Genomic DNA, 27438 nt, shown 5'->3' with positions numbered 1-27438 from the left:
GCAGGGCTATGGGGAAAGAGCAGGGGAGTGGAATTAATTGGATAGCTCTTGCAAAGAGCCAAATAGCCTCCTTCTGTGCAGTGCGATTCTGTAGCAGGCATTTAAGCTCAGCTCTCCAGGCAATCCTCCCTGCCTGGCCCCCATCCCAACAGCAAAAATGCCTCCACTGGCTCAGTCATTAGGTGCAGCACTAAAGCTGAAACAAAATCCAGTGAGATGATACACTGTCCAGAACAGCAACAGCACTTGATGGTGTCTGGAACACAGCTATTCTACATGGTTACCAGGTGCACAAGGCAAAACGTGGGAGTGGAAGGATGGTGGTAAAAGCAAGGGGGTAAGAGGGAAGAAAGGACTTTTTTTTTTAATGTAGTCGTGCATCATAATATCCAAAACAAGCTCCAGTTGCCCATACATGGTTAGAAACACATCAAATACACAACAGCCCACAGATACATTAAAGTGATTTACATCATTCTAAACATTCAAGACACACATAGCTGGTATGGTAGCATAATGGTTACGTTACTGAGCTAGCAATTCAGGGACCCGGACTAATAACCTAGAGTTGTGAGATCAAATCCCACCATGGCGGGTGGGGAATTTAAATTCAGTTACTTAAATAAATCTGGAATTAAAAAAGCTAGTATCAATAATGGTGACCACAAAACTACCAGATTGTTGTAAAAACCCAACTGGTTTACTAATTGCTTTTAGGATAAGAAATGTGTATCCTTACCCAATCGGGCTGATATATGACTCCAGGCCCACAGTCACGTGGTGCCTCTTAACTGCCTTCTGAAATGGCCTAGCAAACCATTCAGTTTAGGGTTGAGCAATAAATGCTGGCTTTGCCAATGACTCCCACATCCCGTGAATGAATTTAAAAAGTAAACAATGTGCAGCAAACATCTCTGAAAAAGCAGAATCATTACCTTTCTTAATTCCACTGTTACTTCATTTCTGTGTCTTCTCATAGTCTGCAATGGAGGAGACAGCCAGTATTAATCACCTTGCTCAACAAACTGCTCTGGCAGTAAAATGAGACCTCCCATGGCATGTTCACAGTATGTCAAATAAGATACTTTTATTCAAGAACAGGAGCATTATAAACATCAAACACACAATGTATTATTTTGTTGGAAATATGAAGCTCTGCCCATTTAGGAACAGGAACAGCTCTTCAGCCTTTCAAGTCATTCAATAACCTCACGACTGATCTGTACATTAACTCTATTTACCCTCCTTGGTTGCATAATCCTCAATATCCTTACCTAACAGAAATCTATCAATCTCAGTTTTAAAATTATCCATTGACCATCGGCCTCAACAGCTTTTTGGGAAAGAGTTGCAGATTTCCACCACCCTTTGTGTGAAGAAGTGCTTCCTGAAATCACCCGAACTGCCAAATCTAATTTTCAGAATATGCCCCTTTGTTCTGGGTTTCCCCACCAGAGGAAATATCTACCTATCTATCACACCAACTCCTTTAATCAACTTAAACTCCTCAACTAGATCATCCCTTAATCTTCTATACTCAAGGCAATACATGCCTAGTCTATGCAATCTGTCCTCATATTTTCACAATGTTAGCCCTAGTATCATTCTAATGCACCACATCCCCTCCCAGATCAATATATCCTTCAGGAGGCGCAGTGTGCTGTCTAGAACTGAACACACTTAAGACCATAAAGTCTATTACTGTTGTGTAAACACCAGGTGAGAGATTTTACATTTTCTTAAAGCTGCATGCACAAACCATGTTTTTTTTAAAACTGTGACTGGTGGCTCCTGTGTCGATCAAAGGTATTTTCAAATGTTGTTTTAATAGAACAGGGGCATTATTCTGCTGAGGGAGAGCGGTGTATCTTTAAGGCAACAAGAGCTCATTGCTGTTAAGTAAACAACAATCTTGAACTGTTGTTTAAGCAAGGAATTTTATAAATTGTACAGTACTCCTCAGTTTGTCTCCAGGTCAGATGTACACAATATATAACATTTTTCTCAAGATTGCTTTGCTTCTGCAGGAATTACAACACCTGTGTTTGCTCACAAACCATATTTCATACATCACTTGCAAATGTCCTGTGATACTGCTCACAGTACTTAAAGATGCTCTATTTTATAGGATTAGAAACATCACGCTACATAAAGTGCAGATCAGGACCCTTTAAAGCTACAAAGTCCAATTGTTCCTAACTAAGCACTTAGTTCATAAAGTGCACAATTAAAAGGCAGCCACTGGTAAGTAAACTGTGGGTGAGTTCATACGGAGGTGAATTATATTGAACAGAAACTTAACTGGACCAGTCATATAAACACTGTGGCTACAAGAGCAGGTCAGAGGTTGGGAATTCTACGACAGGTAACTCGCCTCCCGACTCCTCAAAGCGTGTCCACCATCTACAAGGCACAAGTCAGGAGTGTGATGGAATACTCTCCACTTGCCTAGATGAGTGCAGTTCCAACGTTCAAAAAGCTTGATACCATCCAGGACAAAGCAGCCCACTTGATTGGCACCCCATCCACCACCTTAAACATTCACTCCCTCCACAGCTGGCACATAGTGGCAGCAGTCTGTACCATCTACAAGATGCACTGCAGCAACTCACCACACCTCCTTGGACAGCACCTTCCAAACCTGTAGCCTCTACCACCGAGAAGGACAATGGCAGCAGGATTATGAACTAAGTGCTTAGTTAGGAACAATTAGACTTTGAAGCTTTAAAGGATACTGATCTGCAAGTTCTCCTTCAAGTCACATACTGCCCTGATTTGGAAATATATGGCTGTTCCTTCACTATTATTGGGTCAAAATCCTGGAGTTCACTCCCTAACAGCACTGATCTCCTCCAGCCTCACAAACCCTCCGAGATATCTGCGCTCCTCTAATTCCGGCCATTTGAGCATCTCCGATTTCAATCGCACCACCATTGTTAGCCATCGTAACATTCGCGCCACACAAGTGCCAGGCAATGACCATCTCCAACAAGAGAGAATCTAACCATCTCCCCTTGATATTCAATGGCATTACCATCGCTGAATCCCCCACTATCAACATGCTGGGGGTTAGATTAATGAGAAACTGAATTAGAGCAGCCATAGGGCGGCGCAGTGGTTAGCACCGCAGCCTCGCATGGGTTTTCGCCGGGTGCTCCGGTTTCCTCCCACAGCCAAAGACTTGCAGGTTGATAGGTAAATTGGCTGTTGTAAATTGCCCCAAGTGTAGGTAGGTGTTAGGGAATATGGGATTACTGTAGGGTTAGTATAAATGGGTGGTTGTTGGTCGGCACAGACTCGGTGGGCCGAAGGGCCTGTTTCAGTACTGTATCTCTAAATGAAAATAAATGACAACGTAGCCCACTTGACTGGCACCACTTCCACAAACATTCACTCCCTCCACCAGCGATGCACAGTGCAGCTGTGTGTACCATCTACAAGATGCACTGCAGCAACGCACCAAGGCTCCTTAGACAGCACCGTTCAAATCCGTGACCTCTACCACCTAGAAGGACAAGGACAGCTGATAAATGGGAACACCACCAAGTTCCCCTCCAAGCCACACACCATCCTGACTTGGAACTATACTGCATTCCTTCACTGTCGCTGGGTCAGAATCCTGGAACTCCTGTGGGTGTACCTACCCCACATGGACTGCAGCGGTTCAAGAAGGCAGCTCACCACCACCTTCTCAAGAGCAATTAGGGATGGACAACAAATGCTGGCCTTGCCAGTGATGCTCACAACCCACAAAACAATAAAAAGAAATTGCAGGCATCTTAGCCCCATTAATTTATGGTCAAGAGCGTAAGTATTTTCCTCATACTTTCAATGTGACATATGAGGAAATACATACTATATCTACCATGTTTATACTGTATATATTCAATCCAGTCATCAAGTATTACGATCTGCTAACTGAACAAAGTTTTCCATAAGACAGGACAGCAGAAGTGCCTTTACAGCAAACGCCTACTCAGCAACCAGCCTGTGGACAAAACATTTCATGTGAAAACACGAGACAATGCGATGTGGGGACGGTGTTAGCCGCCTGGAGGGGATGAATAAGTCACAGAGGAAAGTCTCTGAATCAACTTGTTCTGGCATCTCACTTTCCTCCAAAATGTGAGCAAGCCTACATCAATTCAAGAAAACTCAGTAATCATTTTTATTCCAAGATCTACTATTCTCTCCTTCGTCACACATTTTCTATTGTGGAAGGGGGAAAGAAAAGGAATTATTGTTTGAACTATATTAGCTCCCAGTCCCTGAACATTTGAGTTTTAAAATTCCCATCCTTATTTTCAAATTCCCCTTCGGCCTCGCCCCTCCCTATCTCTGTAATCTCCTCCAGCCCTACAACCCTCTGAGATATCGGCCCTCCCCTAATTCTGGCCTCTAGAGTATTTTAATTACTCCAGCATTGGTGGCCGCGCCTTCAGTTGCCTAGGCCCCAAGCTCTGGAAATCCCTTCCTTTGACTCCTCTCCATCTAAGAACTTCCTTAAAACCTTCCCTTTGACCAAGCTGGTGGTAAACGGCCCTAATCTCAGTGTCTGATAACACTGGGGGTGGGGGATGTTTCACTCTGTTAAAGGGGGTCAGATACACATTTAGATAAAGCGGTCGGTGCCCATGCGGCTCCCCGAGAGAAGCAGCGGAACCCGACCAGCCGGCACAGAGTGTGGGCCCAGCTCGAGTGCAGTGCGGGCCGGGCCGGGTTAGGCCAGGCCTGGGCGCTGGCCCTGCTGGTGAAACCTGACCGGCGGCGGCAACGCGGCGCCACCAAACCGCGGTCCCTGGTGGGGAGGACTCCCTGTCCCGGGCTCATGGGCCGGCGACAACCGCACAGCGGAGGCCTCGGAACCACAACCTCAACGACCCGCGGAAACCCCCAGGCTACCGGCCCGCTTTCACCCTCCGCCTGCGCCGGGACCGCTCACCTCCACATCGCGGCCCTTGTTTTTGAAGCTTTTGATGCGGTGATTCTCGGCGCCGCTGCTGTCGGCCATCGCGCTGCTCAACTCCGCCCGCAACTGAAGAGACGAGAGAATGTTCCACAGCCTGAACTCCTAGAGCCCGCCACCAGGGGCAGCAAACTCATCCTGCACTCCCTGAACCCGCCACTGGGTGGCAGCAAACCCCCCCCCTGCACTCCTGGAGCCCGTCACCAGGGGCAGCAAACCCCCCCTGCACTCCCGGAACCCGTCACCAGGGGCAGCAAACCCCCCCTGCACTCCCGGAACCCGCCATTCGGTGGCAGCAAACTCACCCTGCATTCCCGGGGCCCGCCACTGGGTGGCAGCAAACCCACCCTGCACTCCCAGGGCCCGCCACCAGGGGCAACAATCTCAGCCTGCACTCCCGAAGCCCGCCACCAGGGGCAGCAAACTCACCTTGCACTCCCGGAGTCCGCCACCAGGGGCAGCAAACACCCTGCACTCCTGCTGCTCGCCATCGGGGGCAGCAAATAGCAACAGTATCTCTGAGCCGGCCACAAAACGCCGCTGTAATTCTGTGTCTCGCCACGAGATGACGCCAAAGATTGCAGAGCAGAATCTCTATGGTACTGGTCTTTGAGAAGTGGTCGATCCTGACCTTTTGTTGCAAGGGGGGAAACCGCTTGGGATCAAATAGTTACTGATCGATATGTACTGAATAAATATATATTTATGGACATTGAATCCCTTGCATATAAGTTGGACAAGTATGGCAGTTGTCAGGAGGGGAGCACTGTGAGATTTGGAGCATGAGTAGATGTCAGTCTGATGGTCCCGCCCTGTGGTGGCAATCGCCCCATGGATTGGGGAAGGTGGAGTCTGATTCCGGGAATGTTAGGTTGGGTGCTGCGAGTGGAGGTGCAGTGATGGCCGAGGAGCTGCTGCTGAGCCCGGGAGCGCTGTGCTCGCTGCTGCTCTGTGCCGCTCAGGTGCCGCTGGCATGGGCTCTGGCGCTGCGCTTTGGGCAGCAGTGCCCGCCGCTGGACCGGGCACTGCTCGGCTGGCTCTTCTACGATGCCATCGTGCACTTCACCCTGGTAAGTCGCTGCTCTCTGTCTGTCTGCGGGAATACGCTGCGGCCATACACCGACCTTCAATTGCATTAATCTTCCGTGATGAGTTTTCAACCTTTAAAATAAAAAACACGAACCAGCAGCTTGTAGGGAACAAGATAAATCCACTGAACCGTGTGCTTCTTTAGAAAGAGGGAATTTGCATTTACGATGCGGCTTTCACGTCCTCGGGAAAGTCCCAAAACGCTTTCCAGCCAATGAACTAATGTTTTTAGTGAGCAGTGATTGAAGGATATGTATTGGCCAGAACACCAAGGTAACTGCCCTGCTCTTTTTGCAGTAGTGACATGGGATCTTTTACATTCACCTGATAACATGTCATCCAAAAGGCAGCACCTCTGACCATGCAGCGCTTGCTCAGTTCTACACAGGGGTATCAGCCTTGATTTTGTGCTCAACTCTCCAGAGTGGAGCTTGAACCCACAATCTCTGAGGTAGTGAGAGATTGAAGACTCTGAGGTGAGATGGCAACTAACTGAAGGCTGGAATTTGTGCTGGGATTCGCCAACGGAAGATCAGCAGAGCCCCAAAGGAAAATGTGTAAATAGCTAAAAATAGATGTTTATACTGCACTTGGAAGAGTAGGAGAGCTCGGTGGACTTTTCCCCCTGAGATCAACATGTGTTTGGAATGTTTTTTGGGTATTGGTTGAGGATTAAGTATTGCGAGGACACTGAGAGAACTCTCCAGCTTTTCAAACTATGCCTTGGGATGTGTCAGCCTAGGCCGGGAGTGGAGGTTTGAACCCATAACCTCCGAACTTGGGACTGAGAGTGCTACCAACTGGGCCAAGCATGCTTTAAGAATCGAAAACCTATCACCAGTCTTCAGGAGACTATCTAATTTTATGGAACCTTAACATTCAAACCATTAGATAAAATTGGAAGTATGTTTATGTTTATTGGGGATTGCTAATCTTCCTGGAGTCTCCAGGGATTAAAGGAGGTATAGAGATGAGAGATTTAAAGAGGAAATTCCAGAGTTTAAGGCCTAGACGACTGAACACACGTTAGTCAATGGTTGCGGGAAGGAGCCGGAAGTGCACAAGAGGTCAGAGTTGGAGGAACACAGAGTTCTCAAAGGGTTGTAGGGTAGGAGGAGGTTACAGAGATTGGGAAGGGATTGAATAGGGGAATGAGAATTTTAAAATTGAGGCATTGGTGGGTTGGGAGCCAAGGTATGTCAATGAGCACAAAAAGCAGAACGGGACTTGGTGAGAGTTAAGGTACGAGCAGCAGAGTTTTGAATGTGTTTAACTTCATGAATGATCCACAAAATTGAAACTGGGCAAACAAGGAAATAATAACTAAATGCCAATAGGGCTGAGTTATCTGTGTTTTGAAGGGCCAGTTTTCAAGGCCTCGAGGACTGCAGTTTGTACATCCCTGAGCTGGATGGATTTCGGTGGTGTATTTTAAAATGATCCCCCAACACTGTTAGGTTCAGTTACTTTCCTCAACATTTGATAATTAATTGCTGCTTACAAGTATTAAAATCAACTGAAATGGAAAGCATTACCTCAGATACTGAAGCAGACCATGCCTGCATGCAGCAAGATCTGGACAATATTCAGACTTGGGCTGATAAGTGGCGAGTGTCATTCACACCACATATGTGCTGGACAATGACCATTGCAACTACAGAGAATCTAACCCATCTCCCCATGACATTCAATGGCATTATCATCACTGAATACCCCACCATCAACATGCTGGGAGTTACCATTAACCAGGAACTTAACTAAACTGACTGTTGCTTTTGTCTTACAGGAAGCCCCATTTGTTTACATGTCTTTGGTGGGGACTGTGGCACAATCTGATAATATTCTTGCTTTCCTATGTAAGTTCTTAATTCTTTGTTGAATCTGATTCGCAACTTTGGTAATTACTGCTCATCACAATAAACTTGGTCTCAGGCTAACCGAACCACCAACTGACTTGCCTCCAGCTTTTGGCATGGTTGACCTCAACATCCTCCTCCATCATCCAGCTGGGTGGGACTGCTCTCACCCTGTTCCATTCTTATCTACCCATTTGTAGCCAGAGAACCTGAATACCTCTCTTCCCACTCCTGCACCATTATCTCTGGAGTCCCCAAGGATCTATCCTTGGCGCCCTCCTATTTTTCATCTACACACTGCTACTCAGTGACATCATCTGAAAACAGTGCCAGGTTCCACAGATACACTGAGGATACCCAGTTCTACCTCACCACTACTTCTTTCAATCCAACCACTGTCTCTGATTTGTCTGAGATCCAGTTTGGTTGTCATTCATATGGACTTCCAGAAGGCATTTGATAAAGTCCCTCAGAAAACACTGTTAGCACAAGCTGAAGCTCATGCAATGAAGTTAAATTATTGACCGGGTTAGGAAATTGGCTGAGCGGAAGGAGACGGAGAATTGGGATAATGGGCAGGTACTCTAATTGGCAGGATGTGACTAGTGATGTCCCACAGGGATCTGTATTGGGCCCTCAACTATTCACTGTATTTATTAATGACTTAGATGATGGGATAAGAAGCCACATATCCAGATTTGGCAATCAGACAAAGATAATTGGGATGGTAAACTGTAGATGGAAACGTAACATTACAAAGAGATATTGATAGATTAAGTGAATGGGCAAAACTATGGCAAATGGATTTCAATGTAGGAAAATGTGAGGTCATCCACTTTCGACCTAAAAAGGATAGAACAGGGTACTTCCTAAATGGTGGAAAGGTAGAAACAGTGGAGGTCCAAAGAGACTTGAGTTGTCCAGGTACATAAAATAGCATGAATAGGTACAGAATCTAATCAAAAAGGCTAATGGAATGCTGGTTTTTATATCTAGAGGAATATAATATGATACTTCAGCTATACAAAGCCCTGGGCTAGACCACACTTGGAGTACTGTGAGCAGTTCTGGGCACCACACCTTCGGAAGGAGGGAATGCAGCTTAGATTTACCAGAATCATGCCTGGACTCCAGGGATTAAGCTACAAGGAGAAATTAGACATACTAGGGTTGTATTCCCTGGAATTTAGAAGGTTAAGGAGTGAGTTGATCAAAATTTTCTAGATATTAAGGGATAGATAGATAGAGAGAAACTATTTATACTAGTTGGGGAGTCCAGGACTCGGGGCATAGTCAAAAAATTAGAGCCAGACCTTTCAGGAGTGAAATTAGGAAACACTTATTCACACAAAGGATGATAGAAGTTTGGAACTGCCTTCTGCAAATGGCAATTGATGCCAGATCAATTGTTAATTTTAAAACTGGGAATGATAGATTTTTGTTAAGGGATATGGAGCAAAGGTGAGTGTTTAGAGCTAAGTCACAATCAGCCATGATCTCATTGAATGGCAGAACAGGCCCGAGGGGCGAAATGATCTCCTCCTGTTCCTATGACAATTTGATAAATACTTGAAGAGAAAAAAATTCACGGAGCTATGGGGAAAAAGCTGAGGTGTGGGTTTAATTGGGTACCACTACCAAAAAGCCAGCTCAGACACGATGGGCCAAACAGTCTCTTTCTGTGCTGTATCAGTTATTAATTCAATGGAGTTTTGATGTATTAATTCAGATTTCCACTTGATATCACCACAAAGTAGGGGAAAGTTAGTTTCACAAAGCTAAACTAATTGTAGAATAGTTTCAGAAGCAACACCTCAACAATCCGGCCCGAGTCTCAACCCTATGCTGCCGTCAGTTGATTCTGTAATGAGCTGATATCCTTAATCCAGATCTCTGAGAGACAATGGCTATTTGATGCTTTGAATGAGAGGGTCGATGCTGCCAAAGCTAGTTTCACTTGCAACTGTTTATCCCATCATTCCATTTTAGGCTTCAGAGTGTAAAACAGAGTGAAGCAACTGTTCTTGCATAATGAAATGTAATGTGTATACAGCAAGCCTGTGTTACGACTGTGTCAATATAATTTTAATGTATACAGGGTTCATGTGTGTCTTGGTGCAAAAATGTTTTTATATGCTGTAGGGAATTGGATTTTACGTCATTTGTTTGTCCTTCATACAGCATATGTCCACTGTAAAAATAGGAAAGTCATAGGGAGAGAGGACTTTAAAAATAAATGTGTTCCTGGGATGCAGATGCCTGTGATGCAGTATCACTGAAACCTGGGAACACTATAAATAGCCATGCGTAATGTGTGCCGTTGGCCCTGCTTTCATTCTCTAGCCCATCTTTGGGGTTTCAATGCCTGGCTTTAATTTTCATGACATTTCTGTTACGTCGCCCGACTTTGCCCCGTCTCAGCTCATCTGCTACTGAAACCCTCATTGAAGCCTTCGTTACCTCCAGACTTGACCATTCCAATTTTTTTTTATTCGTTCATGGGATGTGGGCGTCGCTGGCTAGGCCAGTATTTATTGCCCATCCCTAATTGCCCTTGAGAAGGTGGTGAGCTGCCTTCTTGGACTGCTGCAGTTCTTGGGGTAGAGATACACCACAGTGCTGTTAGGAAGGGAGTTCTAGGATTTTGACCCAGCGATGGTGAAGGAACAGTGATATAGTTCCAAGTCAGGATGGTGTGTGGTTTGGAGGGGAACTTGCAGGTGGTGGTGTTACCATGCACATCTGGCTGGTCTCCCACATTCTACTCTGTGTAAACTTGAAGTTGTTGTAATAGGGTATTTATTGGTATGTTAAATATAATTTAAATATTATGCTAATATGTATGTCATCACAGGAAGTGATGCAATGTTGTGATTCAGTTCTCTTGCACAGTCAGTTAGCACATGTAAGCTGAAGCAACAACAAGTCTCCATTAAAGCTCTGTGTTCAACCTCTATGCCTGCCCTTCAGCTTCATTTGTATTAATCTAGAAATAGATAATACAATATGGTGGCAGCGGTAGTGAGTCAGCAGCATTGATCAGCAGCTGAAAACAACAATTCAAGTCAGAAGCCCTACCTGAAGCACTGCAACTGTGTCACAGCTCTCACATTGGGAGAGCAACAGTGTGAGTAGAGATTGAAGGCAATTTGGGCGCACACCCGGCTTTGCCCTGAGCTGGCAAGACAAAAATTAATGGTAGTTTCAGCCACAGAGATCAGTGCAGTATCATGTTTTGGTGCGGATTCCTTCCCACCATCATGCTATTGCCGCCATTAGCTGACCCCGACGCCATGGCCCCTCCCACCTACAAGCTCACAAGCTTGCGCTGCAGCAACACAGCTCAGGGCGAGGTTCCTGCTCAGCTCTGCAGACATTGCAACTTGCTGCAAATTTTAAAGCAAGGTTTGCTGCTCAGGGGGAGAAAAGAGCAGAAGGCTTAGACAGTGGCAGCCAGATTTCCAGAGATGGACTGGAAAGCACATGATGTCCCAGGTGAGTTCAAACTGTTTAAGCAGAGGATTGAACTGTACTTCTTAGATCATGAAGTTATGGATGCAAAGAAGCAGCCGATAAAAATTAGAATCGCCATTGGAAATGAACGTCTGCGCAGAATCAATACCTCTGGTTTATTTGATGCTGATCAGAAGAATCAAAGCAACATGAGAAAATCAGTTTAAAATTAGAGTCAGTTTCAGAGTACACCACCTGGAACTCATGCAGTATAGACAGAAAGACGACGAGAGCTTTGTTAAATGATGCAGAGAGAAAGCAAAAGAATGTGGCTTCTTTGATATTAAACTATCAGAATGCATTAAGGAGTTGGTCATTGCCTCCACTTCTATAGAGGCATTCCAGAAAGATCCACTAGAAAAGCTGAAAGGACACGATGTGGAAAGCATACTACAGGATGGATGCAGGTACAAGGCAATTATCGCAGGGAGACAGTGTTTGCAAGCTTAAGGGTCCAAAATGCCTGTCGGTACAATATCCAAGGCACCCAGGCAGAACAAGATGTGCGGTAACTGCAGGCTTTCCCACCAACTGCGGAGATGCCCAACATATGCAGACATGTGCAAGGCATGCGGGCTTAGAGGGCACAGGGCCAAACTTTGCACCAGGTCCAGCAGCAGGAATGCAGGGAGAAGCCAGAGTGGGCAGTGCTCAAACTGCAGAGATATGCCACCCAGAGGCAAAGGAAAGCAAGACACTTACAGGCATCGCCAAAAACATGGACCAGGGTCGTCCGGCCACAGGGGGCCAAATTACAATTTTTGTCTTATGTTGGGGGGGCCAGTGAGACAATTTCAAAAAGATAAAGGCATTAAAATTTATCTTACTATTAATTAAAACAGCAACAAATGTACATTTTTGTGAAGAAGCTTTAAACGAGAAGACAAATTTATTGACTTACTTTCTCTTCACTATGTTCGACACTGATTTAGTGAAATACCTGGCATTTCTTTACTTGCACAAGCAGTCAATGTTTGCCTGAACACTTCTTGTAGTGATACAAAGTTTTCCGGATAGATAGCATTCTGTCAAGAGTGGTCTCGATCACTCTCTATCTCCCTCTCTATCTGTCCTCCTCTCTCTATCTCTGCCCTCTCGCTTTCTCTCTTCCCCCTCTCTGTCTGTCCCCCTTTCTCTCTCTCTATATCCCCTTTCTCTCCCTCTCTCTCCCTCTTTCTCTCTCTCTCTGTCCGCTCTTTTCTATCTCTCTGTCTCTTTCTCTCTGTCCCTTTATCTCTCTGTCCCTCTCGCTCTCTCTGTTTGTCTCCCTTTCTCACTCTTTCTTTCCCCATTTCTCTCTCTCTGTCCCCTTCCTCCCTCTCTGTCTCCCTCTTTCTCTCTCTCTCTGTGTTCCCCTTTCTCTCTCTTTGTCCCCCTTTCTCTCTCTCTGTCCCCCTTCTCACTCTGCCCTTTCTCTCTCTCTCTATCCCCCTCTTTGTCTCTATATCCCCCTTTCTCTCTATCTCTCTGTCCCCCTTTCTCTCTCTCTGTCCCCCCTCTCAGTCTGCCCTCTATCTCTCTCTCTGTCCCCCTTTCTCTCTCGCTCTCTGTGCCCCCTTGATCTCTCTGTCTGTCCCCTTTCTCTCTCTCTCTATCCCCCTTTATCTTTCTGTCCCCATTTCTCTCTCTCTCTTGCTCCCCTTTCTCTCTCTCTCTCTCTCTCTCTCTCTGCCTCCCTCTTTCTCTTTCTAAACTAAACTAAACTAAACTTTCTGACAGTTGCAGAGAGTGGGAACACTCAGCAGATGGTTGATCAGTTTTTTAAGAATCTCAAGTCAGTTTTACAACTGACTGATCCAGATTTGTGGTTTTCCGGCAGGCTTTTGAAAACCCCTGAATCTGTCCGAAGTTGGGAAACGGCTGTTCCCGATTTCAGGACCTGTCAGCTGTGAAACTGACTTGAGATTTTTTTTAAAAAGCCGGTTTGCAAGAAGATGCCAAAGGGAAATTTCTTCTCTCCAGTCATGGACCCCTCGCGAGGATGAGGAACGGCCCAGTACAGTTTACATCCGCTGGCTTGGTGGAATCCTTTGGTGGGCCGGATCCTGGCCCGCGGACCGTATGTTGGACAACCCTGGCATAGACCCGTCCAAGAAATGGGAGCACACCTGACCAAAATGGATGAGGTGGATCGAAGTGAAGACACTACAGGTGAACAGTTATTTCACATGATCACCTTAGCGGAACAGGTCCATTCAGTTAACAAAATGGAAGCTTTGGCAACACTCCAGATCACCTGCCCCAATAAGGCTAGACAGCATCAACTGAGAATGAAGATTGATACAGGTGCAAATGCCAACACTCTACCTTCCCACATTCTCAAGGACATGTACCATGAGGCATGGAAGTCTGTGGTCCAACCCACAAGTGTGAAGGTTTCAGCATACAATGGCTCGATAATAAAGTGCCTAGGTTGCCTAGACCTGGAATTCAGGTACAAAGAGCCAACATGGTCTACTCAGATTTTCTACAGTGCGGATGTGTCAGGACCAGCAGTAGCAGGGCTGCCAGCGTGCAACAAACTTAATATGGTCACCATCCATGAGCTGACCCAGTCAGAAGACCACAGCAATTAAAATAGCTGCACACCCATTGGCTCAGTACAAGACCTCCAGAGGTTGTACCAGGACCAGTTTGACACTGTTGGGAATTTCCACGGAGACGCAGGTGCAACACCATCAATCAACCCGCTGCGAAAATGCAGTGTGCACATTCGAGAAAAGTTGAAGATGGAACTGGATGGAATGGAAAACCAAGGCATCATTTGAAAAGTGCGACATCACAGGGACTGCTGCAGTTCCATCATTACTGCAATCAAGAAGGACAGTTCAATTCCACTATGTTTAGACCCAAGGAAGCTAAACAAAGCCTTAAAGAGATGTTCTCATAAGATACCAATGCTAGAAGAGTTAAACCAAATGTTTGCTCGAGCAAAACACTTTTCCAAATTAGATGCAAAAAACGGATATTGGTCCGTACACTTGTCAAGAAAGTCACAAGAGCTGACCACATTCAGAACCCATTTTGGCAGGTACTGTTTCCTCCACCTACCTTTTGGGCTATTAATCAACCAAGACATTTTTCAGGAACACATGTACCGAATAACAGAACAGGTCCCAGGCTGTGTATGCATCATAGACAACATCGCAGTGCTAGGACGCATGGAAGAAGAGCATGACAGAAACCTACACTTGGTCATGGAGGTTGCCAGATATGAAGGTTTGGTGTTCAACGGTAAAAAGTGCTCCATTAAGGCGGATCACATTAATTTTTTCAGCTCCATTTACTCTAGCATAGGTATTGACTCAGATCCTGGGAAGATTGAAGTCATCCAATTAATGCCAACACCATAGGACAAGGATGACCTACAAAGATGCCTAGTTTTGTTCAATTTCTTACCGACGTACATTTCGAGTTTCTCAGAGAAGGCAGCTCCATTACGAGAATTGCTGAAGAAAGATGTACCATTCCTATGGCAGAACAACCACCAATGTGCATTCAATGCATTGAAACAAGCGCTATCAGCCGAGTCATGTCTTCAATATTATGATCCACAGAAAGCGACAACGCTGGAAGTGGACATATCACAGAAAGATCTTGGTGCATGTCTTCTTCAGAATGGTAAACCTGTTGTGCTTGGATCAAAAAGCCTATCGCCTGCACAGGCAAATTACTCGAATATCGAATAGGAAATCCTTGCCCTTGTCTTTGGGATCACCAGGTTCCACACATGCTTATTTGGGAAGGAGTTCACAGCTGAGACAGACACAAACCCTTGGAAATGATCTGGAGATAACTGATCACTAGTGCATCGCCACACCTCCAGAGATTACTCATTAAGATTCAAGGTTATAACTGTGATGTCAGACACAAACCTGATAGTCAGATGGTCCTATCGGACACTCCTAACCCCGGAAAGGCACAAGATATACCGCCAAAACTTCCAGGTTGGCCAAGTGCAAGCCTAGAGGATGTCTAGCACATTGACCTGATGTGCTTTGGTCATCACAAGTGAGAAGAGCTCTAAAGAGCTCTCAAGACCCCGTACTCAGAACCCTGTGGCAGATCATTGTGGATGGGAGGCCTGAAACCATCCAGGAGATTCTCATGGATCTGAGAACATATTGGCCATGTCGGCATGACATGTGTGTTCCAAATGGAGTGCTCTTCAAAGGACGCCAAGTGCTAATTCCAGCGTCACTTTGGCCTGACATAGCTGATCAGCTCCACCAGGCCCATATGGGAATAGAGAAGACGAGGCAACTTGCTAGTGAGTTAGTGCTCTGGCCTGGCATTAACAAGGACGTTGACCAGGTAGTAAGGACTTGTGATGTGTGTCAGGAACACCAAGCTAGTCAACAGAAAGAATCTCTCCAACCACATGTCATATCATCATCACAATGGAACAAGATAGCAACATATTTGTGCTCTGTGGGCAGTGAAGATCATCTGCTAGTGACTGACAATCACTCCAAATTCCTATTGTGCAGAAGCTTCAAGATGTGTTGGGTACAGCAGTGGTCAACACTGTTTGTGCCATGTTTAGTCTTTTTGGTACCCCTGTAGAAGTGTTTTTTTAATTATTCGTTCATGGGATGTGGGCATCGCTGGCTAGGCCAGCATTTATTGCCCATCCCTAATTGTCCTTGAGAAGGGGGTGGTGAGCCACCTTCTTGAACCGCTGCAGTCCTTGGGGCGTCGGTACACCCACAGTGCAGTTAGGAAGTGAGTTCCAGGATTTTGACCCAGCGACAGTGAAAGAACAGCAATATAGCTCCAAGTCAGGAAGGTGTGTGGCTTGGACGGGAACTTGCAGATGTTGGTGTTCCCATGCATCTGCTGCCCTTGTCCTTCTAGGTGGTAAAGGTCGTGGGTTTAGAAGGTGCTGTCGAAGGAGCCTTGCTGAGTTGCTGCAAAACACCTTATAGATGGCACACACTGCTACCACTGTGCATCGGTGGTGGAGGGAGTGAATGTTGAAGGTGGTAGATGGGGTGCCTATCAAGCAGACTGCTTTGTCCTGGATGGTGTCGAGCTTCTTGAGTGTTGTTGGAGCTGCACCCATCCAGGCAAGTGGAGAGTATTCCATCACACTCCTGACTTGTGCCTTGTAGATGGTGGACAGGCATTGGCAGTCAGGAAGTGGGTTACTCACCTCAGAATTCCAAGCCTCTGACCTGCTCTTGTTGCCACAGTATTTATGTGGCTGGTCCAGTTCAGTTTCTGGTCAATGGTAACCCCCAGGATGCAGATAGTGTAGGATTCAGCGATGGTAATGCCATTGAGCATTATGGGGAGATGGTTAGATTCTCTCTTGTTGGAGATGGTCATTGCCTGGCACTGGTGTGGCACAAATGTTACTTGCCACTTGTCAGCCCAAGCCTGGATGTTGCCCAGGTCTTGCTGCATCTGGACACAGGCTGCTTAATATTTGAGGATAAAAACAGAAAGTGCTGGAAATACTCAAAAAATCAGGTAGCATCTGTGGAGACAGGAGCAGAGTTAACGTTTCAGGTTTGTGACCTTTCATCAGAACTGGCAAAGGATAGAAAAGAATTAGGTTTGAAGCAAGTGAAGGGGGGGGGGGGTGGTGGGAGGGGAGAAGATAATCAAAGGGGAAGGTGTGTGAAAGGGCAGAGGGCAGGAGAGATTAAATAACAAAGCTGTCCTGGGACAAAGGCAAAGAGTGTGTTAATGCTTGTGGTGAAAGACAAAGCATTAGTCCAGAGAGAGAGTGTTAATAGCAGAATAATGAGCAGCTCTGACTACATGAAAAACAGGCACATGGTTAAAAAATAAAATAAAAAAACATAAAATTATTTTTAAAAAGGCCAGTCCTGCTCTGAAGTTATTGAACTCTATGTTCAGTCCAGAAGGCTGCAGAGTGCCTAATGGAAAGATCAGGTGCTGCTCCTCGAGCTTGTGTTGATTTTCACTGGAACACTGGAGCAGGCCAAGGACAGAAATGTGGGCATGAGAGCAGGGGGGAGTGTTGAAATGGCAAGCGACCGGAAGCTCAGGGTTATACTTTTGGATTGAGCAGTGATGTTCTGCAAAGCGGTCACCCGATCTACATTTGGTCTCCCCAATGTAGAGGCGACCGCATTGTGAACAGCGAATACAGTATACTAAGTTGAAGGAAGAACAAGTAAATCGCTGCTTCACCTGGAAGGAGTGTTTGGGGTCTTGGATGGTGAAAAAGAGGAGGTGAAAGGGCAAGTATTACACCTCCTGCGATTGCATGGGAAGGTGCCATGGGCAGGGGGCGAGGTGTCTGGGGTGATGGAGGAGTGGACCAGGGTGTCACGGAGGGAACGGTCCCTTCGGAATGCTGACAGGGGAGGCGAAGAGAAGATGTTTTTGATGTCGACCCCTTCCACGGCACCTTCCCATGCAGTCACAGAAGGTGTAATACCTGCCCTTTTACCTCTTCTGTCTTCACCATCCAAAGCCCTGAACACTCCTTCCAGGTGAACATCAACGCAAGCTCGAGGAGCACTCTACAGCCTTGTGGACTGAACATTTACTTCAATAACTTCAGAGCAGGACTGGCCTTTTTAAAAATAATTTTATGTGTTTTATTTTATTTTACTTTTCAACCATGTGCCTGTTTTTCATGTAGACAGAGCTGCTCATTATTCTGCTATTAACAGTCTCTCTGGACTAATGCTTTGTCTTTCACCACAAGCATTAACACACTCTTTGCCTTTGTCCCAGGAAAGCTTTGTTATTTAATCTCTCCTGCCCTCTGCCCTAATCACACACCTTCCCCTTTGATTCTCTTCTCCCCTCCCACCCACCCCCCCCCCCCCTTTACTTGCTTCAAACCTAATTCTTTTCTAATCTTTGACAGTTCTGATAAAAGGTCACAGACCTGAAACGTTAACTCTGCTCCTCTCTCCATAGATGCTGCCTGCCCTGCTGAGTATTTCCAGCACTTTCTGTTTTATTTCAGATTTCCAGCATCTGCAGTATTTTGCTTTTATATTAATATCTGACCATGGTTGGTTCACAGTACACCAGAAAACCATTCCAGGATATGTGTGAACGATGGTCCATCAACCATGTCACATCATCACCCGCTATCCTCGTTCAAATGGGAAGGCTGAACGGATGGTCAGGACAGGCAAATCACTAATCACAAAGTGTTCGGAAACTGGGCAAGATATCCAAGTTGGTTTATTGCATCTTCGCACAACGCCATTAACTCTGGCTTGCCATTGCTGTGTGATTCTGCTTTGTCGACCAGTGAGAACCACACTACCAAGTTATCACCTCACCAAGTTGTCCTTGATCACAGACCAGTTATGCCAGAAACAAGATAAGATGAAAGATGTGTATGATGAGCACGGGGGTGCAGAATTACCACCATTATATGTTAGCTAGAAGGTGAGGGTCCTATACCTGCAAGAACAGACATGGATTCCAGCAAAGGTGTCCAAGGTGTGCAAAGAACCATGTTTGTATGAGGTGACAACACCAAATGGTCCGGTACTGCGAAGCAATCAACCTCACCTCAGGGGACTCTCTGCGAGCCATGCACAAGCCGACCAACCAGCATCACCTACCCATACCTGGGTACATTTTGAAGATGAAGACACAACAAATGATACACTGATAACTGAGAGCAATCCTCCCAAACAGAACCTTCAGGAGGAGAGCATGGACAGTTTGAGAACACACCCACATCGTTGTCACTGGTCAAGTCAGCCGATGACTAATACAGTTCCAAATGTAGACAACACCTTGAAGAGGAGTGTTCCAAATGTTCTTGTTACAGTTGAATGTTTTAGGTAAATAGTGTTATAGTTGTCAAATTTCTTACATCTCATAAGGGTTGCTTGTTCATATACATATTTATGTTCTACTATATGGGGTTGTCAGTTAAGGGAAGGGGGATGTTGTGGTAGTGTATTTGTTAATATGATAAATATAATCATTTAAATATATGTTTACATTAATATGTATATCATCACAGGAACTGATGCAGTATCACATGAATCACTTCTTTTGCACAGTCAGTTAGCACGAGTAAGCTGAAGTAACAAATCTCCATTAAGCCTCTGTGTTCAACCTCTATGCCTGCCTTTCAGCTTTATTTGTATTAATCTAGAAAGAGATAATACAACAGAGGTCATCCAAAACTCTGCTGCCCGTGTTTTAACTTGTACCAAGTCCCGTTTCCCCATCACTCCTGTGCTCGCTGACCTACATTGGCTCCTGGTCAAGCAGCATCTTCATTATAAAATTCTCATTCTTGTTTTCAAATCCCTCCATGACCTCGCTCCTCCCTATCTCTGTAACCTCCTCCAGCCCCACAAGTGTCCAAGATACCTCTTCTAATTCTGGCTTCTTGTGCATCCCTGATTTTAGTCGCTCCACTATTGGTGGCCATGCCTTCAGTGGCCTAGGCCCTATGCTGTGGAATACCCTCCCTACACCTCCCTACCTCACTTTCCTTCTTTAAGACAATCCTTCACACCTACCTCTTTGACCAAGCTTTTGGTCATCTGACCTAATATCTCCCGTGTGGCTCGGTGTCATACTTTGTTTTATAATGCTCCAGCGAAGTGCCTTGGGACATTTTATTATGTTTAAGGTGCTATATAAATATAGGTTTTTGTTGTTGTTGTTCAGGACTTGATTTTCCACTTTGCTCGAAAGGTAATCCATTTTTACTTGGCTTTACCCAAGTACCGTGCAATTGCGTGCAATTCTGGTCACCACACTACCAGAAGGACATGGAAGCTTTGGAGAGGTTACAGAAGAGGTTTACTAGGATGTTGCCTGGTCTGGAGGGCATTAGCTATGAGGAGAGGTTGGATAAACTCGGATTGTTTTCACTGGAACGACGGAGGTGGAGGGGCGACATGATAGAGGTTTACAAAGTTATGAGCGGCATGGACAGAGTGGATAGTCAGAAGCTTTTTCCCAGGGGGGAAGAGTCAGTTACTAGGGGACATAGGTTTAAGGTGAGAGGGGCAAAGTTTAGAGGGGATGTGCGAGGCAAGTTCTTTACACAGAGGGTGGTGAGTGCCTGGAACTTGCTGCTGGGGGAGATGGTAGAAGCAGGTACGATAATGACGTTTAAGAGGCATCTTGACAAATACATGAATAGGATGGGAATAGAGGGATACGGTCCCCGGAATTACAGAAGGTTTTAGTTTAGGCAGGCATCAAGATCGGCACAGATTTGGAGGGCCGAATGGCCTGTTCCTGTGCTGTACTGTTCTTTGTTCTTTGTACCATCTTTACAGCCTACAAACTGTGGCCCATGCTACCCCAAACTTGTCTACCCTGTATATAAATTCTGTCCCATGATTGACTCTTAATGCCCTCAGGGCAACTGGGGATGGGCAATAAATCCTTTGGTGTTTACTTTATAATGGATTAATTAAGCTGGATTGAATTATTTCTAAATGTACATTGTGCAGCTTATGTATTTTCCACTGATATGTTAAACCATTTGTTTCCTATCCAGGAGTACATCTTGGTGTATTTCACTAATAGTGTCTGTAATGTGCATGCGTGTGTGGTGGATTCCACTCCCTTATGTCCTTAATGTCTCCATGTTCCCAGGGCAAGAATATGGGAAAGCAGATGCAAGATGGCTTTATTCAGATCCTACTATTGTATCATTAGAAATCCTGACTGTAGTGGTGGATGGGTTTTTAGCACTGGTCCTCATACATGCCATTGTGAAAGATAAATACTACAGGTAAGAAGGTTGGAATATTGTTCATTATGAGAAATGCCCAAGCTGTAAACTTAAATCATTCAGCAAAATCGGCACTAATTTGCTTCTTTCTGCACTGTACATTAGTATCAGAAGGAAACCTTCCATTGGGGAGAAATTCAATGTAAAGTACTTTATCCCCATATCTCCCGCAGATAGCCTTTATTTCTGTTCTCTTCCCTTTTATCCCTCCTTCCATGAAAGTATTGACGTTTTCTGGGCCATGGTTCTGAGGGTGCCAGCCTCTCTGATTCTTTACCCACTTAACTGATAGACTGTAAATGTTGGAGAGCCGTTTGATCATGGGGTGAAGGAATCATGTCAGAAAACATCCACATATGTGTATTTTTCATGCAGGGCCCATTGCGTGGTGAATTAATGTGTTAAATCAGAGTGCCACAGCTGCTTACATCAGCCCCTATCACTGTTCTATTGAGCTAACTAGTTCAGAACAGTTCAGGGATTGAACCTGGGACTGTCCTGATTGGTATGGTCCAGTACCCCACTTATCAACTGAGCCAATGGGACAACTCTGACTGCTTCTCTGCATTCCCTACCACACCACGCCCCCCACGATCATACCACCACCACCCCCAGGAACATGGAGATGAATTGCATCATCCATACCTCTGTCCTTACTGTAAATTATATTGTGAACACCTATCTGAGAAGAATTTGTTGGTGAATGGCTGATGGCAGAACAACACTGCACATTCAAGTCTTTCAATAACCAAGAGAGAAAAAGCACTTACTGTTTGGGGAAGAGACAACCCAGACTTTTTGTCTGGGTTGAAATCTTGATTACAATTGTCTCTGGCTACATGACGCTTAGCCAGTTACTATACAAAACAAATTGGGGCCCATGAACTGTAGGTTGGAATGAAAACACTGAACTTTTAGTTAATGTCTCAATGTTTATTAACAAAGAAAGTATTGGCAGTTGTTGTGACACACTGTCATTATTCTTCGAAATGATAATGCATTGGAAATTTAATCTGTAAGAAATATAAATGTACATACTGTAACAAGAAACATACTGTAACAACATAGAGGCATTTACGACATAGAAGGAGGCTATTCGGCCCATCACCTGCTCTCTGCAGAGCAATCCAGTCAGTCCCACTCCCCCGCTCGATCCCCATAGCCCTGCAAGTTTATTTCCTTCAACTGCCCATCCAATTTCTTTTTGAAATCATTCATTGTCTCTGCTTCCACCATCTTATGAGCAGCGCTTTCCAGCTCACTACCACTTGCTGTGTAAAAACGTTCTTTCTCACATTTCCCCCCGCATCTCTTGCCTAAAACCTTCAATCTGTGTCCCCTAGTCCTTGTACCATCAGTTAATAGGAACAGTTTTTTCTTGTCCAACTTATTTAAGCCTGTCATAATCTTATACACCTCTATTAAATCTCCCCTCAGTCTCCTTTGCTCCAGGGAGAACAACCACAGCTTTTTCAACCTAACCTTGTAACTAAAATCCTCCATCCCCTGAACCATTCTGGTAAATCTCCTCTGCACCCTCTCAAGGAACCCTCACATCTTTCCTAGAGTGGGGTGACCAGAACTGGACGCAGTACTCAAGTTGGGGCCCAACCAGAGCTTTAGAAAAGTTCAGCATAACCTTTGTACTCTATGCCTCTATTTATGAAGCCCAAGATCCCATATGCTTTGCTAACCACTCTCTCAATATGTCCTGCCACCTTCAAAGATCAATGCACATGCACCCCCAGGTGCCTCTGCTCTTGCATACTCTTTAGAACTGCACCATTAAGTCTATATTGCCTCATCGTATCCCTTCTGCCAAAATGCATCACCTCAAACTTGTCAGTATTAAATTACATCAGTCACCTGTCTGCCCATTCTGCTAGCCTATCTATGTCCTATTGCAGGTGCTCTCAATAAATACTGGATTTGTGTAGGTTTAACTGTTTTGGAACATTTAGCAACATTTTTGTCATCGTCTGCTGCCAACTGGTGCTGACTGAAAAATGAAGGCAGACAAGAAATGCCACTTTCTGAAAAATGATTTTTGTTTTGAAGATTGCCAACTTATTTTCCAGCATTAGCTGATTGCTGGATATTTAGAAGGTCTGGCAGCATCTGTGGTGAGAGAAACAGAGTTAATGTTTCAGATGGTGACCTTTTATCAGAACTGGAAGATGTTAATGAATAGCTTTTAAGCAAGTGCAGAGCCAGGGAAAAGGGTGCAGGCAGTGAACAAAAGGGAAAGGTCTGTTACCTCTACTCTATAACAGATCTCCCCTTTTTCTTTTCCTGCCCCCTTTTCGTTAACTCTGTTTCTCTCTCCACAGATGCTGTCTGACCTGTTGAGTGTCTCCAGCATTTTCTGTTACCATTTCCGATTTCCAGCACTGCAGCATGTTGCTCTTGTTTGTTGGTGGTTTTGTCAATAACATGTTGCACCCTGTTCTCTACTTTCAGGCACTTTGTGCAGATTATGCTGTGTGTTTGTGAGCTCTATGGTGGCTGGATGACCTTCTGCCCTGACTGGCTCATCGGGAGCCCCAACTTGAACACCAGCAACTGGCTTTATTTCTGGGTTTATCTGGTTTTCTTTAATACGGTCTGGGTGATTATACCGGGACTGCTCCTGTGGCAGTCTTGGCGAGGCCTCAAAGAAATGCACCGAAAGAGAAATGAGGCAGTGAAAAAATCAAAATAAATAATACTGCTGTCATTTCATCCAAAAGAGAAGTGGATCCTTTTAAAGTTCTGTGTTTCAGAAAAATCTACAGAATTCCATGAAAAATGCTTTGTTTCTTTGTTTGACATCCAGCTCATGTTTAGTTCCTTCAGTAGATTAAAGGTTCAGTTACTTCCCATCCACAAGCAATATTTTCTCTTTTTATTTATAATACAAAATATTAGGTGTATTTAGAGAAAATTGTAAGATTGTAGTCAAATGGTATCCCAAAGTGATTTACAACCAATGTAAGCCGTTTACCCCAGGCTCCTTCCCCCAAATATTGTGGAATCTTGCCTGACTCTTGATATCAATGGCACGTAACAAAGTCACATAAAGTATTTGTTCTCACAAACTATTTACCTTCTACCCAAACAATACAGATGTACTCACTGTACTTGCAGTTGGTAACCCCGCACGCAAGATTTCGTCCCCAGGTGGTCAGTCTGCTGAATGAGTTCTCTTCAAACGTTCAGTGACTGACCAGGTCACTCTTCCTGACTGCAGCACCAATGTCCTTGTGGGCTGTGGCTTTGTACTCCTTTCTAACCATGTTCCTTTGACAAATAAGGTAATGTCTTGAATTGGGTCATCCGATTGAGTTTCAGTGCCTTATCAATCCCACCATAGCTATGCAAGACTACCTGCATGTGGTTATATCCTGCGCTCAGCAGGGGGTTCTTAGGTCCATACCAGCAATGGATGTGATATCTGCTTCTTGCAAACACAGGAAGACAGCCTTTCACTGATACTCCGAGAGGCCATTGTCGATGAGAGTTGTTGTAGACAGAGTGTCTGATGTTGTAATAGTCTGCGGTCACCAGCTTGATGGCATGTCCTGACTCGTCTGTGTGTTTCTGTGAGTTCCTGTTCAGGTAAAACTGTCTTTATTTTTGAAAAAGTCCAATATGAGCCCCAGCAATGATGTCTTCGGTTAGAATTCTTCATCCTTCGCCCCGATGTCCTCCACACTCTATGTTCCTACAACCCTTTGTCAAACTCTTCATGCGAAATCACCAAGTCCCAGTTTGCATCTGTAACAAGCACATTTTGCTATTTGACAAACTTACAAACAAACAGCTGAATAAAAACATGGCGTAAAACTAAGTTTCCCTTACAGCAGTGAAGTGCTTTTTACGTGTAGTCATAGCTGTAATGTAGGAAATGGAACAGCCAATTGGGGCACAGCAAGATCCCACAAACAGCAATGTGATTATGGCCAGATAATCTCTTTTGGTGATGTTGGCTGAGGGATAAATATTGGTCAGGATAAGGGGGTAGAATTCCCCTGCTCTTTGAAGTAGTGCCATGGATCTGTTATGTCAGCTGTGGCTCAGTGGTAGCACTTTCACCTCCAAGTTGGAAGGTTGTCCCATTTCAGAGTCTTGAGCCCATAATCTAGACTCGCATGCATAACAATGAACTGTTCTAATTTAAACACAATTTGCCAATCATGGGTCCAACCTCCCAGCGAATCGAGATCTGCTTGTAATAGCTGTGCGGCTTCTACAAATATAGTATTTGGGTAAATGAATAACTATCAGTGAGCCTTGCATCAGCTTGGCCCAACAGTAATGTTCTTGCCTCTGAGTCAAAAGTTTGTAAATTCAAGCCCGGCTCCAGAGTTTGAGCATATGATCCAGGCTGACACTTCAGCACATCTGCCAGTGCAGTACTGAGGGACTGCTGCACTGGCAGATGTGCCACCCTTTGAATGAGGCTTTAAAGTGAGGCCCCGTCTTCTGGTTAGATGGACAGAAAACATCCCATGGCACTTTTTCAGAGTTTTCCTTGTGTGCGGGCCAAGATTAATCTCTCAAACAAACACCATCCACGAGAGATCAATTTACTGCACACAAATTATTTGTCAACATAACAGCGACTATAGAGTCATAGAGTTATACAGCACAGAAACAGGCCCTTTGGCCCAACGCATTTGCGCCGACCATCAAGCACCTATCCAATCTAATTCCATTTTCCCTTAATTCACTGGGCCAGAAACTCTTCAGGAAATCTTCAGGGTGTGAAAGGCATGATATAAATGCAAATGTTTTATTTCTTTTAAAACATTGTTTTCATAAAATTTATAGTGATAAAAAAAGTCTTGATGTGTATCATTAGCTGCATACTGAGTGTTTTCCCGCTAAATCTTTGCTGAGCTATTTGTATGTGTTGCAGGTAGCAGCAGGCACAGTCTTTGTAGATGGTATCCCTTAGTACATGGAGAAAATGAGGTGGTCTCTGTGCCAAGTGAAAAGTGTTGGAGTGCCATCTTGCCAAGATCCCAAGGGAACTGCAGGCTGCCATTGCTGATCTTTCTATGTTGTTTTAGCTTTAACTATCCTTTTGGAATTCATCTTATGCTTGGTTATTCATTGTTTTAATCCTAAAATCACAAAGCTTTATCATGGGTCCTAAAACATCCATTTGAACTTTTTAGATTGATAGGGCTTTAGTGGGTTTATTAGTTTAAATTTTAAACAGAAAGCCTTTATATTCTCAATTCCTTTTATATATTATAAATATTTATAGTACTCCTAGATCTCCAGCATGTGTGCTAACTTGAAAGACCTAGGGTGTTATGACTGCATATTCAAGGTTTGCAGACTGGCTCACTGTTGGATTTGGTCACTCCACTTGTACAGGCAACAGCCTGCTGGGGTAACAAATGTTCTGATTGTACAGTTATCATTCCATATAAGTTTAAATTTTTAAAAAACCCCTTTTAATGAGGGTTTGATTCTACTTTGTGTCTCCCTTATTGGACTTCTGTTGCACATCAAAGAAAATATTTAATTGCTTTAAGCTACAGCTCAGATATCTTGAACGATTATTAGAATTGTCCCACAAAAGTCCACTACTTTTTATAAAGTGTGATGTGTTTGTCAAGGTGGAGCTTTTCCCTTCCCATTCTAATTCTTCTTGTTTTGCTGATTGTTGTGATATACTGACAGCCAGAGGAGTCCAACTCATTGCTATATGATAGCAACTGCCGTGAAGAATTGATAATTGATGTGATCTTTGCAAGTTTATTCAATGATGTTTAATGAGTCTTATTTGTATTGTGTTATCGTGCCAAATTCTTTGAATAGCGATACATGCCACAGTTTTAATTTAGCATATCAGTAATGTTCAACTGAGTCCACAGCTTAATCTGTTGACTTGTTTGAATACATCAATCTACCTTCAAAGTGTCAAAAGCAATTTGCATCTCCTAAAGTTGCTTTATTCTGCTTAAATAAATTTTGTTCTAGTCAAATTGAGTGATTCTAATATATTGTAATGGAACATCATTAGTTCATCTGATCAATGTGGATTAAATACACCGACATGAACAGAATATTGATGCTGAGAACATATTTGGCCACTTCTCTAATTGATAAGCATTTAACAATGTAATTTATACTTCAAAGCTAAGAGCAGGTTTTTTATTGTTGAAAAATAAAGGTCTCTGGAACCAACCCTTCATCTGTAACCTTACAAGTTGTGGAGTTAAGTTCATCAAATATTTTTTAAAATCGCAATTCTTTTCCCTCATATTTCAAATAATTAGCAAGTTTGTCAAAGGGGAATA

The 27438-nt window shown here is 44.4% G+C and overlaps 2 protein-coding genes across 2 annotated transcripts in view; one reads left to right on the top strand and one right to left on the bottom strand.

Annotated features, from left to right (window-relative positions):
- kpna3 (karyopherin alpha 3 (importin alpha 4)) overlaps window positions 1–5078 on the bottom strand; it is a 99303-nt gene extending 94225 nt beyond the window's left edge. The window contains exons 1-2 of the mRNA XM_068040312.1: window positions 4943–5078; window positions 936–980 (exon numbers count right to left, since the gene is read on the bottom strand). Of these exons, the coding sequence (XP_067896413.1) occupies window positions 936–980; window positions 4943–5011 (114 nt within the window). The 5' untranslated portion in view covers window positions 5012–5078. The remainder of the gene's footprint in view (window positions 1–935; window positions 981–4942) is intronic.
- Window positions 5079–5740: 662 nt separating this feature from the next.
- On the top strand, window positions 5741–27339 carry ebpl (EBP like). The gene is made up of 4 exons (XM_068040311.1): window positions 5741–6036; window positions 7842–7911; window positions 21004–21142; window positions 23603–27339. The coding sequence occupies exons 1-4, from the start codon at window positions 5749–5751 to the stop codon at window positions 23841–23843; spliced, it is 738 nt and encodes a 245-aa protein (XP_067896412.1). The 5' UTR covers window positions 5741–5748; the 3' UTR covers window positions 23844–27339.
- Window positions 27340–27438: the final 99 nt, after the last annotated feature.

The sequence above is a fragment of the Heterodontus francisci genome, chromosome 10 (assembly GCF_036365525.1).
Source record: "Heterodontus francisci isolate sHetFra1 chromosome 10, sHetFra1.hap1, whole genome shotgun sequence".
NCBI lineage: Eukaryota > Metazoa > Chordata > Chondrichthyes > Heterodontiformes > Heterodontidae > Heterodontus > Heterodontus francisci.
This window is presented reverse-complemented; position numbering and strand designations above follow the sequence as displayed.